Source organism: Hyla sarda, chromosome 5, assembly GCF_029499605.1.
Source record: "Hyla sarda isolate aHylSar1 chromosome 5, aHylSar1.hap1, whole genome shotgun sequence".
Lineage (NCBI taxonomy): Eukaryota > Metazoa > Chordata > Amphibia > Anura > Hylidae > Hyla > Hyla sarda.
In genome coordinates this window covers 9,943,324-9,957,345 of record NC_079193.1, presented here as the reverse complement: position 1 = coordinate 9,957,345, position 14,022 = coordinate 9,943,324, and the positions used below count along the sequence as shown (strand labels likewise).

The window sequence follows — 14,022 nt, the reverse complement described above, 5'->3', positions numbered from 1 at the left end:
GAAGCCTGTGAGATCCAGCCGCAGACTGTACAGTGTGCAGCTCATCGGGTTATACTGTGCTACAGTACAAATGTATTGCAGCATAATATAACCAGGAAAAAGTGTAAAAAATAAAATAAAAAGTTCTTCAATAAAAGTGTGAAGTGTAAAAATATATTTTAAAAAATGCCCCTTTCCCAATAAAAGCCCTGTATTATCACCAAAAAAGATCATAAACACAAATAATATGCCGCATTTTTTTCCTGTATAAGACGCCCAAAACGGGGGGTAAAAAGTCGGTGCGTCTTATACGGCGAATACACCCCTATCGCGGCGGTCCCTGCGGCCATCAACGGCCGGGACCCGCTGCTAATACAGGACATCACTGATCGCGGTGATGCCCTGTATTAACCCTTCAGATGCGGCGATCAAAGCTGACCGCCGCGTCTGAAGGGAAAGTGACACTAACCCGGCTGTTCAGTCGGGCTGTTCGGGACCGCCGCGATTTCACCGCGACGGTCCCGAACAGCCCGACTGAATAGCCGGGTTAGTGCTTACAGGACACCCGGGGGGGGGGGGACCTTACCTGCCTCCTCGGTGTCTTCTCCGTTCAGGGATCCCCTGTATGGCCGGCGCTCTCCTTCCTCGTCGTCGCGTACGTGCGTCGGCGTGCGTAACGACGTGATGGCGGCGACGGAGAGCGAGGATACCCGGCCGGCAGCAGAGACGTTCCGGAGCGTCGGGGACACGGCGACAGCGATGGAGCGACATCCAGGGCAGCGGTGACGGGTCCGGAGCGGCGGGGACACGTGAGTATTACCTCCTCCTGCAGTGGTCTTCAATCTGCGGACCTCCAGATGTTGCAAAACTACAACTCCCAGCATGCCCGGACAGCCAACGGCTGTCTGGGCATGCTGGGAGTTGTAGTTTTGCAACATCTGGAGGTCCGCAGGTTGAAGACCACTATTGGATTCAAAATCTAAATTTTTTTAGATTTTGCACCTATAAATTGGGTGCGTCTTATACGCCGGTGCGTCCTATAGGGCGAAAAATACGGTACATAATAGGTATTGCCATGTCCATAATGACGTGTACTATAAAACTAAACCTATAATGTAAATTATCCCGCATGGTGAACACCATAAAAAAAAAAAATAACGCAAAATTCGCCAATTTTGGTACAAATAGCGGAATAAAAAAGATCAAAAGGTAGCACGTAGCGCAAAAATGATACCAATAAAAAGTACAACTCATCCCGCAAAAAATGGCGCCGGACGAAAAATAAAAAAGTTCCGACTGTTGTAAAATGAATGGCAGAAAAAGAAAAATAGAAAGTTATATAAAATGGGTATCGTCGTAATCGTGCTGACCCACAGGATAAGTATAACATCATTTTTATCGCACAGTGTACACCATAAAAAAATAATAATAATTTTAATGCCAAAAATTTTCCAGGTTTTCACAATATTTTGGAGTTTTTCATAAAAAATGCTGCATGTGCCAACAAAAATGCACCAATTATATAAAGTACAATATGTCACGAAAAAAAAACAATCTCACAATCGCTCCGCTCAGAAAAAGCGTTCTAAAGTTATTACCATTTAAAGAGACACGTCAAATAAAAAAATAAAAAAAAAAGAGCCTGGTTATTGAGGTAAAAAAATGGGTCCCTCCTCAAGGGGTTAAATGCCCCCTATATTTCCCTCTGTACAGTGCTTTATATATCCCATTTTTAACCCTTTATATACCTCTTATACCCAATAGATACAGTGGTCCCTCAACATACGATGGTAATCCGTTCCAAACGGACCATCGTTTGTTGAAACCATCGCATGTTGAGGGATCCGTGCAATGTAAAGTATAGGACAGTGGTCTACAACCTGCGGACCTCCAGATGTTGCAAAACTACAACACCCAGCATGCCGTTGGCTGTCCGGGCATGCTGGGAGTTGTAGTTTTGCAACATCTGGAGGTCCGCTGGTTGAAGACCACTGGTATAAGAAGTTGTACTCGCCTGTCACCGCCGCTCCGGACCGTCACCGCTGCCCTGGATGTCGCCGTCCATCGCTGTCGCCGCGTCCCCGGGTTGTCCCCGCCGCTCCGGCAAGGCCTCTGCTTCCCCAGCATACTCGCTCTCCGTTGCCGCCATCACGTCGCTACGCACGCCGCTCCTATTGGATGACGGGAAGGCGTGCACAGTGACGTGATGACGATGATGGAGAGCGCCGATGATGCAGGGGATCCCGAAGAGGATGCGCCGGAGCCCCGAGGACAGGTAAGTGATCGTCAGCCGTTTACGGTGCCCTGTGAGCTCCGCTATCTGGCGGCAGCTGAAGTAGTCTGCGCTGCTGGATAGCCGTTTATGCGATGGCCCCGACATACAAAAGCATCGTATGGTGATGCTGCCTCAGAGAGTGATCGTATGCTGAAATGATCGTATGTCGGGGGGTCACTGTATCTCTAAATATCCTTTATTTTCCCCCTACATACCCTCTGTTTACCCTTTTTATGTACTCTTTATAAACCCCCTTATACTCTCTATATACATCCTACAAGCCCCCTGTATACCCCTTGCTCTGAGTTTCATGTATATCCTACATTCCGGTTTCCTATAGGGCGGTCCCTGCGGGGTCCTGGCTGCGGTCCAGGCTTGTGTGCTGAAGCATCTCCTCTTCGGGATGGAGTCCGACACCAGGTGAGATCTGTAAAATGACACTGATACTAATGGGAGATCCACAGAGGACAATCCTATGGCCTCCATGGGGTAAATGAGGGCCTATGGCTAAATCAGGGGGACATTTTATCGTCAGAGTCTTAGTGGAGCCTCAGGCTTTGGACCTGGCCATTTTCTTTTTGGAGGTCCCTTTTAACACTTTATGCACCATGCGGTAATACTACTCAGATTGTTCCTGCACCATTAGTTAAGGCAAAGGTATGGTAGCATACAGCCGACGCCCCCCTAGCCTGCAGCCGACGCCCCCCTAGCCTGCAGCCGACGCCCCCCTAGCCTGCAGCCGACGCCCCCCTAGCCTGCAGCCGACGCCCCCCTAGCCTGCAGCCGACGCCCCCCCCTAGCCTGCAGCCGACGCCCTATACGGTTTACAGGTCATTTATACTGCACAATGGATGCTCCTCACTACACATTTCATTCAAATTAAAAACTGTTCAGGTTCTTAACCTTTTGACTCTGATGTGACCCGAGGTCGTCTCTCCGTGTAGCAGAGCTATTTCCGTGTATTTATACATGCCACTGATACAGCAGCACCCATGCAGGAAGTGTGACCGTGTTGTGCACCGCGTACAATGTGTTATAGACATTACTGAGGTCGAGCCCTGATTTTTATTGCTGCATTATTAGAAATCCCATTCTTCTCCTCCAGCGGAGTAACATTATAACATTGCTGCGGTATTACATAGTGTACACCGTCCGGCGGGGAGGGCGCCCATTATATCCGCTATGATTGATTTTTATTGTTTCTGTCTTTTTTTAGTCGCCCTCTGCAGCCGTCAGACACTGACCGGACAAGCTGCCTGTGTAAAGCCCTCGCTGACGTCTTGTGGCGCGCCGGAAACGGCAATGAAGCCGTGGTCACACTGTAAGTAAATACGTATGAGACGCATCATCCTTTATATCTATAGTAAAGGGAGACTGCGGCCGGACGCTTCCCTAATTGTCACATTGCTGTGATACGATACCCAGTGACCAGAGGCGCCTGTAGTGCAGGGCTTCATGGCTAATAGACTGGATGACAGTGGGAATCTTCTCCTTTAAGAAAATTGAAACTCCTGCTTGTCTTCATGAAGAGGTTCTGCAGCAGCACTTTGCACCGCTCCCACAGGGTCTTCTTGAGAATCACTCCATTATTCATACTACGGTGCCATTTGTTTTATTTTAGCACAACTGCATCCAAGCGGTTCATTACTGTACTGAAAATTATAGTGTTAAATATGTCTAAAGAAATGATCAGTCCTAGGTCAGCTGACGTACTGTAAACTATAGGATGACATTATCAGATCCCTCCTGCTGGCTCCCAGACCCCTTCTCTCCAGCTCTATCTGTATACTGCTGCTATCTCTATGGGATCAGGATATATAGTACTGTAGTTATGCACCTCCCCTCCAGCTCTATCTGTGTACTGCTGCTATCTCTGGGGTCAGGATATATAGTAGTTATACTTTTCCCCTCCAGCTCTCTCTGTATACTGCTGCTATCTCTATGGGATCAGGATATATAGTAGTTATACACCTCCCCTCCAGCTCTATCTGTATACTGCTGCTATCTCTATGGGATCAGGATATATTGTAGTTATGCACCTCCCCTCCAGCTCTATCTGTATACTGCTGCTATCTCTGGGGTTAGGATATATAGTAGTTATATACCTCTCCTCCAGCACTATCTGTATACTGCTGCTAAATCTATGAGATCTGGCTATATAATAGTTATACACCTCCCCTCCAGCTCTATCTGTATACTGCTGCTGCTATCTCTATGGGATCTGGATCTATAGTAGTTAAACACCTCCCTTTAGGCTTTGTACACACATTTTGCAGTTTTTTTGCTGTGATTTTTCCTAACATTATGGCAAAAATTGTGCTATTTTAAATAGTTATTCAAATTTTGGTAAAAACATGTAAATTGTACTGTGATTTTGGAAAATTGCAGCAAAAGCGCAGCCAAAACACATTGACTTAATTGCAGTAAAATGCAACGTGTGAACACAGCCTGAAGACTTCAAATCGTCATTAAGGGCAGGGTCACATTTTACGCTGCAGATCCGCCGGTGCCTTGACCCATAGTGTGCCTCCAGCTGTTGCCATCGACACACCCCCTCCCCCTGGCCAGCTCGCAGCGGCAATCCGCTACTCCGAGCAGCCACACAGGGGCCTGCGAGTCATCGAGCTGCGATGTCTGAGTACGTAGTATGCCTCCAGCTGTTGCCATCCCGAGTGCGCCTGCAGTGTCCTCAGACACCGTGGAGCAACCGCGATGTCTGAGTACACTGTGCATACGTGCGGCAACTCGCAGGCCCCGGTGTGGCTGCTCTGAGCGGCGGATTGCCGCTGCGAGCGGGCCAGGGGGCGGGGATGTGTCGGTGGCAACAGCTGGAGGCACACTATGGGTCTGGTCACTGATGGATTCACAGCTTAAAATACGCTGCAGATCTGTTACATGTGACCCTACCCTAAAGGAGAAAAGCTATCCCTTCTCTGCAGGATAGAGGACAAATGTCTGGGGGGGGGGGGGTCTGGCTATTAGGACTCCTGCAATCTCCTGTATGGGGCCCAGGCTCGGCCCTGGCTCTGCTAGTTCGGACCCAGCACGTCAGCTGGTCAAAACACCCCTACTCCATTCATCTTTATGGGAGAGGTGGAGGCCGATGAATGCGGTGTCTCCGCCTCTCCTATAGAGATGAATGGAGGGGGCGTATTTCGAGAAGATGACTTTCTGGGTGCGAAACATAACTTCCTAGTGAAGAGCCGGGGCCCCGTATAAGAGATTGCGGGGGTCACTGCGGTCAGACCCCCCGTACCGTATAGGCGATTGTGATTATAGGTCAAATCACTTCTCTAATATTTCTCTAAAAAAAACGCACTTAAATGTCTCAGCAGTTTAGGTTTCTGGTGGCTGGAGTCTAGTCAGGTGATTAGGTTCGTCTCATTAGGTAAATTGCGGTGATGAGACTCCACCCCCTCTCTCTGCAAAGCCAGTGGATTCATGGGAAATGTAGGCAGCATCAGAAAATCATTCCTGTTTTTAAAATTGAGAGTCAAGATGACTGGAAATTCCATGCCTGCCACATCAGCTAGAACAGGTAAGCAAAAGGTATACACAAGAACCTTCACATTCTCCCAAAAAAAAAAAAAGCTTATGCTGCCATTTATGAGCAAAAAAAAATTTAATTAAATTAAAAAAACCTGGAGTACTTCATTAAGAATATTCGGTTGTATGGTCGGTAAGACAACACCGTGCACTGATTTCATGGATACCTTATACATTTGGTTGGGAGGGCTATAGAGTTTCCAGTAGAATGAAGCTGACACTATTTTGTGTGTTGCTTTAGGGCAGTGTTTCCCAACTAGTGTGGCTCCAGCTGGTGCTAAACTACAACTCCCAGCATGCCCGGACAGCCTTTGGCTGTCCGGGCATGCTGGGAGTTGTAGTTTTGCAATAGCTGTAGGCACCCTGGTTGGGAAACGCTGCCATAAGGCCTCATTCTCCGATCACATCTCTGAGTATTCTATGCAGTTCTATGCCAGGAAATGTATAGTAAGATTATAGGATCTGAGTGATTTGTCATGTTCACCTCTCACAGGTCGTCTGGAAGGCAGCAGTTCAGTCCAGCTGGAAGGTATAAAGCCGATGGGATCCTAGAAAGTGTAAGTCTGTGACTGGAATCTGTATACAGTAGTAATGTTTACCCATCTGCGGCACATCATAACTCAGGAACCGACACCTACACAGCGATTTTTACTATAACTGATTGGCCTATTCCCTGACAAGCAACCTCTTTGCAATATACAATGACATAAAGCTGTATACAATCTATTTATTCTGCACTGGTAGCTGGGATCAGCAGTGAGACCCTGAATAATGAAAACTGAGCCCCCCCCCCCCCCCCCCCCCCCCAGGTTATCCATGTGAGCTGCCACTCCACTCATTCTCTATGGGGGCTGCTGAAGTGAACCGAGCACTGTACTCAGAGGTCAGGACCCCTGTGGATAGATCATTTTACATCAGAATAGCCCTTTAAGATTGGTCCTTAAAGGGGTTATCCAACATAAGGGGACTTACAGTAATGGACATGCCTACAAAGGATCTGTGCTTGTGTTGGTGGTAAATGGCCGTGTCCTGTGTCCCCATTACATTACATTCACACCTCGTTTTCAGCCTACGGTTGCCGGATCCGGCTGGGGGAGGGGAAAACCAGGCGCTCCCATACCCCAGCCGGACCGGCGCTGAAATCCATTTACTTTAATGAGCCGTTCCGGAGTAAAACGGTGACTCCGGTCGGTTCATTTTTGACCCGTATCAGGTTTTGTGACCGGACCTAAAACCGTAGTATACCACGGTTTTAGGTCCGGTCAGGAAACCGCATACGGGTCAAAAAAAGTAGCCGACCGGAGTCACCGTTTTACTCCGGAACGGCTCATTAAAGTAAATGGATTTCAGCGCCGGTCCGGCTGGGGTATGGGAGCGCCCTCGGTTTTCCCCTCCCCCAGCCGCATCCGGCAACCGTAGGCTGAAAACGAGGTGTGAATGCAGCCTTACACTGCTGGCTCGTTTTGGGGAACTGGCTACTTCCTGTTTCTGTCGCCTTCCTCGGACTATAATTCCCAGGATCCTTTGTTTTAAGGTGGGAGGTGACTTATTTCTCTTCCACACATCTGTTGCCCCACCCATTGCAGCACAGCCATGCTCCCTTTGATCATATGACTTGGCCAGCATCACCTGACACACAAGCTGTGGATCTGTAGGATGAATGCACATGTGCGCCGGTAACGTCATCAGGGAGCGGCTTCACACACAACAGACGCAGAAGCTAAGTTCCCTTTCAGCACCTGACTCATGATGTATTGTCTCGGGCCGCTCAGCAAGCTGGGAAAGGTCCGAGACAAGACTCATTTTGTAGGCTATGCTGCCCCTGTCTTACTTTCAAAGAACCAAAAATCCTGAAATATCCCTTTAAGTTCGCTCTTTAGTTATGGCTGAGTGAAGAGTCCAGCAGCGCACTTCACCCGGCTTGGCGCGCAATGCAGGTGACTGGCTCCATAGACTATAATGCAGTTGGACAGGGAGTGAAGCGAGCTGCTGCGCTCTTCCCTCGGCCAAAAATTACAATCTGAAGGGGTTTCAGCACCCTGAAGGGGTTTCAGAAGTCCCCGATCGATTTTAACTTTTGACATGCCTATGCCACAAGTCATACGTTGATTTAAATCACAGTAATGCTTTAACCGGTTAAAGGGGTACTCCGGTGGAATTTTTTTTTATTTTTAAATCAACTGGTGCCAGAAAGTTAAACAGACTTGTAAATGACTTCTAATAAAAAATCTTAATCCTTCCAGTACTTATCAGCTGCTGTATACTACAGAGAAAGTTATTTTCTTTAATAATTTCTTTTCTGTCTGACCACAGTGCTCTCTGCTGACACCTCAGTCCATGTCAGGAACTGTCCAAAGCAGGAGAGGTTTGCTATGGGGAATTGCTCTGACATGGACAGAGGTGTCAGCAGAGAGCACCGTGGGCAGACAGAAAAGAAATGTAAAAAAAAGAAATGAACTTCCTCCGTATTATACAGCAGCTGATAAGTACTGGAAGGATTAAGAATTTTTTTTTTTTTTTTTTTAATAGAAGTAATTTGCAAATCTGCTTAACTTCCTGGAACCAGTTGATTTAAAAATAAATGTTTTCCACCGGAGTACCCCTTCAAGCACTGGGATCATTTGTGGAGCTGACAATGAGAGTGTCCATTGTCCTCCCCGGTCAACCCCAAAAATATAATGTAATTGAGACATCCCTGGGCCTAGTAAAGCTCCAGGAGCCATCTACTTAGTGTGCCTGTCCCGGCCCCACCACATGTCTGATGACCCAAGCAAGAAGTTGTCACTTCAGGTCACTGGATCCACAATCTGGCCAGACTAAAATACGAATTCAAAGATGCTTCCGTATTACACTAATGCAGTATTTCCCAACCAGGGTGCCTCCAGCTGTTGCAAAACTACAACTCCCAGCATGCCCGGACAGCCAAAGGCTGTCCGGGCATGCTGGGGGTTGTAGTTTTGCGACAGCTGGAGGACCAAAATTTGGAGTCTTCTGATTTACACTCACCAGATGTTTACTTACATTTTCTCCCTGCACCGTGGTTGTTTACTTCATATGTTCATGTTATTAGTTTAGTCTGGAACAAATTTCATTCATCGTAGATTGATGTTTCAAAACTACAACTCCCAGCATGCCCTGACAGCCAATGCTTGCCCAGGCATGCTGGGAGTTTTAATTTTGCAACAGCTGGAGGCATCCTTGTTGGGAAACACTGCACTAATGTGATCCCATCCTTAACCCCTTTAGGACCAGGGGTTTTCCCGTTTTTGCATTTTCGTTTTTTGCTCCTTACCTTTAAAAAATCATAATTTTCAATTTTGCACCTAAAAATCCATATGATGGCTTAATTTTTGCGCCACCAATTCTATTTTGTAACGACATCAGTCATTTAACCCAAAAATCTACAGCGAAACAGGAAGAAAAAAACCATTGTGAGACAAAATTGAAAAAAAAAATGCCATTTTGTAACTTTTGGGGGCTTCCGTTTCTCCGCAGTGCATGTTTCGGTAAAAATGACACTTTATCATTATTCTGTAGGTCCATACGATTAAAATGATCCCCTACTTATATAGGTTTGATTTTGTCGGACTTCTGGAAAAAATCATAACTACATGCAGGAAAATTTATACATTTAAAAATGTCATCTTCTGACCCCTATAACTTATTTATTTTTACGCGTATGGGGCTAATTTTTTGCGCTGTGATTTGAAGTTTTTATCGGTACCATTTTTGCATTGATAGGACTTATTGATCGCTTTTTATTCATTTTTACATGATATAAAAAGTGACCAAAAATACACTATTTTGGACTTTGGAATTTTTTTGCGCATACGCCATTGTCCGTGCGGTTTAATTAATGATGTATTTTTATAGTTCAGACATTTACACATGCGGAGATACCACATATGTTTATTTTTATTTACACTGTTTTTTTTTTTTTAAATGGGAAAAGGGGGGTGATTCAAACTTTTAATAGCGAAGGGGTTAAATGATCTTTATTCACTTTTTTTTTTTTGCAATGTTATAGCTCCCATAGGGACCTATAACACTGCACACGCTGATCTCTTATACTGATCATTGTTATCCCATAGGGGACTATAACACTGCACACACTGATCTCTTATACTGATCATTGTTATCCCATAGGGGGCTATAACACTGCACACACTGATCTCTTATACTGATCATTGTTATCCCCCATAGGGACCTATAACACTGCACACACTGATCTCTTATACTGATCATTGTTATCCCATTGGAGACTATAACACTGCACACACTGATCTTTTACATTGATCATTGATTTCTCATAAGAAACCAGTGATCGATGATTCTGCCGCTTGACTGCTCATGCCTGGATCTCAGGCACTGAGCAGTCATTCGGCGATTGGACACCAGGAGGCAAGGTAGGAGACCCTCCTCGTGTCCTGCAGCTGTTTGGGATGCCGCGATTACGCCGCGGCGATCCCAAACAGCTCCCTGAGCTAACCAGCATGGTTTTACTTTCACTTTAGACGCGGCGTTCAACTTTGTACGCCGCGTCTAAAGGGTTAATAGCGCGCTGCACTGCGATCAGTGCCGCGCGCTATTAGCCACGGGTCCCAGCCGGGCCCGACCCGCTATGACGCGGGGCCACGCTATAGATCGGGAGCAAACTCATGACGTAACGTTACATAATTGGTCCTTAACAGGTTAAAGGGGGTACTCCGGTGGAAATCTTTTTTTTTTTTTTTTTTTTTTTTTTTTTTTAAATCAACTGGTGCCAGAAAGTAAATTAAGACTTGTAAATTAATTATATAAAAAATATCATCCTTCCAGTACTTATCAGCTCCACAGGAAGTTATTTTCTTTTTTAATTTCCTTTCTGTCTGACCACAGTGCTCTCTGCTGACACCTCTGTCCATTTTAGGAACTTTTCAGTACAGAGAGGTTTGCTATGGGGATTTGCTCCTACTCTGGACAGTTCCTAAAATGGACAGAGGTGTCAGCAGAGAGCACTGTGGTCAGACAGAAAGGAAATTCAAAAAGAAAAGAACTTCCTGTGGAGCATACAGCTGCTTATAAATACTGGAAGGATTAAGATTTTTTAATAGAAGTAATTTACAAATCTGTTTCACTTTCTGGCACCAGTTGATTTAAAAATAAATGTTTTCCAGCGGAGTACCCCTTTTAAGGCTTAGGTCAGATACACAGCATTATATGTATACATAAAATGTATCTAAGGAGGAGGAAAACAAAATAGGCAAAAACAATAAAGACAGTAGAAGAATTGCATTTTATGCATTTCCTTAAACTAGAAAATCATGTAAACCAGATATTTACCCTAAAATGATGCATAACATTTTTTTTTTAAAAAAGAGTTCAGTCTCTATGCGGATACAGTAATCGATGGTGAACCTTGGATCTGTTCACATTGTTCTGCCGCCGGGAAGACTTTGCCCCCCCCCCCCCCCCCCCCCCCCGCATCCAACAGTTCAGTTCAGTGCAATTCGTGTTTATATCCTATATATAGGGGATGAATGTTGTTAATGCGACAACCCCTTTACACCTTTACCACATTATAGGAGACCCCAGTAATGACAGGGGGGATGGGGTTCAGAGGTGGCAGCCATCATGGCGGGGGCTTCTGTGTTACTTCTGGAAAATAGAAAACAAATGACAATAGTTACACAGTTCCCGCTTTTTGGCTGCACTTTATGTACTGGAATTGCCCTTTAATTCTATGCAGAGCCGCGATTACCACGGGGACTGGAGACTCTTTGTTCACCCCGGTGTAAATCTTTAGGGAGGTTGGCAAAACAAGGAAAGAAGCAAACAACACATGAGCATTTATTTACCAGGAGGGGGTCCGCCGCCCCGGGGAGGATTCCCATACAACTCATGGACACAACTTGCATAACTTCAGATCATCCCCTAATTATGCTGCGGACATCAGGGTCACGTTAAAATACGTTTTCATCCGATGTCCCATAAGTGTCCCCCGACTCATGGATTTAATGTGATCAGAATAGATAGTTTAAAGCGTACCCGTCAGATCCAACAAAAAACATTGGTTTTTAATATATCACTCAGTACCTAATCCTGACCATGTACATCTTATTTTTATGTGTCTAGCACCTTTAGTTTTTTTTATTACACTTTTAATTCTTCGCACTAGTCTGAATTCCTCTCAAAGGGAGGGGGTGTGGTCTCACTGTGCAGGTCTCCGCCCCCTCCCTCAGTATGCTGTCTGCTCACATCTCCCCTAGCATTAGCAAAACTACAACTCCCAGCTTGTCCTCACTGACAGTAGCGGGACACAAGATGACAGTGGGAGGATTATTCCTCCAGCTCTGAGCCCTGCACTCACAGCTGTCAATCAAGGAAGTGTGTCCATGACATAGGTGATGACTCATGGACACAGCAGGTCTAGTATGTGTCCAAGCAGGCAGGGAGGGCAGTTGTTTGACTGGTTTTAAGTAGGAAATACTGAAAAATTTTCTAATGAAAGCAATTGCAAAACCTATTGGTTATACATGCTTTTTGTATCTGGCAGTGCTCATTTAACCCCTTAAGGACCAAGGACGTACCGGTACGTCCTTGGTCCGGCTCCCGTGATATAACGCTGGGTTACACGGTAACCCCACATCATATCAAGGCGGGCCCGGCGTCATAGTGAAACCGGGATCCGCCGCTAATAGCGCGCAGCGCCAATCGCGGCGCCACGCGCTATTAACCCTTTAGCCGCGCGCTCAGAGCTGAGCCACGCGGCTAAAAGCGAAAGTAAAAAGTGCCGGTTAACTCAGTGGGCTGTTCGGGATAGCCGCGGCGAAATCGAGGCATCCCGAACAGCTTACAGGACAGCGGGAGGGCCCCTACCTGCCTCCTCGCTGTCCGATCGCCGAATGACTGCTCAGTGCCTGAGATCCAGGCATTAGCAGTCATGCGGCAGAATCATCGATCACTGGTTTGCTATGAGAAACCAGTGATCAATGATGATCAGTGTGTGCAGTGTTATAGGTCCCTATGGTATAACAATGATCAGTATAAGAGATCAGTGTGTGCAGTGTTATAGGTCCCTATGGGATAACAATGATCAGTATAAGAGATCAGTGTGTGCAGTGTTATAGGTCCCTATGGGATAACAATGATCAGTATAAGAGATCAGTGTGTGCAGTGTTATAGGTCCCTATGGTATAACAATGATCAGTATAAGAGATCAGTGTGTGCAGTGTTATAGGTCCCTATGGGATAACAATGATCAGTGTGTGCAGTGTTATAGGTCCCTATGGGAGCTATAACACTGCAAAAAAAAAGTGAAAAAAAAAGTTAATGAATATCATTTAACCCCTTCCCTATTAAAAGTTTGAATCACCCCCCTTTTCCCATAAAAAAAAACACAGTGTAAATAAAAATAAACATATATGGTATCGCCGCGTGCGGAAATGTCCGAATTATAAAAATATATTGTTAATTAAACCGCTCTGTCAAAGGCGTGCGCGCAAAAAAAATTCCAAAGTCCAAAATAGTTCATTTTTGGTCACTTTTTATATAATTTAAAAATGAATAAAAAGCGATCAATAAGTCCTATCAATGCAAATGATACCGTCAATGGTACCGTTAAAAACTTCAGATCACGGCGCAAAAAATGAGCCCTCACACCGCCCCATACACGGAAAAATAAAAAAGTTATAGGGGTCAGAAGATGACAATTTTAAACGTATACATTTTCCTGCATGTAGTTATGATTTTTTCCAGAAGTCTGACAAAATCACCTATATAAGTAGGGGATCATTTTAATCGTATGGACCTACAGAATAATGATAAGGTGTCATTTTTACCGAAATATGCACTGCGTAGAAACGGATTTCAATTTTGTCGCACAATGATTTTTTTTTTCGTAGATTTTCACCGTAGATTTTTGGGCCAAATGACTGACGTCATTACAAAGTAGAATTGGTGGCGCAAAAAATAAGCAATCTTATGGATTTTTAGGTGCAAAATTGAAAAAGTTATGATTTTTTAAAGGCAAGGAGCAAAAAACGAAAATGCAAAAACGGAAAAAACCCCGGTCCTTAAGGGGTTAAAGAAAGTATTGCAAAAACAGCTTAATGGGGTGCTCTGTTCCGAACGCTGGAGCCGGCGCTAGGAGCTTGGGATGTCATAGCCCCGCCCCCTCATGACATCACGCCCCGCCCCCTCATGACATCACACCCCGTCCCCTCAATGCAAGTCTATGGGAG

At 45.5% G+C, this 14,022-nt stretch overlaps 1 protein-coding gene across 1 annotated transcript in view; it reads left to right on the top strand.

Moving 5' to 3' along the window:
* Positions 1-14,022, top strand: part of MINDY4 (MINDY lysine 48 deubiquitinase 4) — a 113,510-nt gene that overhangs the window by 24,337 nt on the left and 75,151 nt on the right. Inside the window, exons 6-8 of the mRNA XM_056519427.1 lie at positions 2,595-2,674; positions 3,471-3,575; positions 6,294-6,357. Coding sequence (XP_056375402.1) covers positions 2,595-2,674; positions 3,471-3,575; positions 6,294-6,357 — 249 coding nt within the window. The remainder of the gene's footprint in view (positions 1-2,594; positions 2,675-3,470; positions 3,576-6,293; positions 6,358-14,022) is intronic.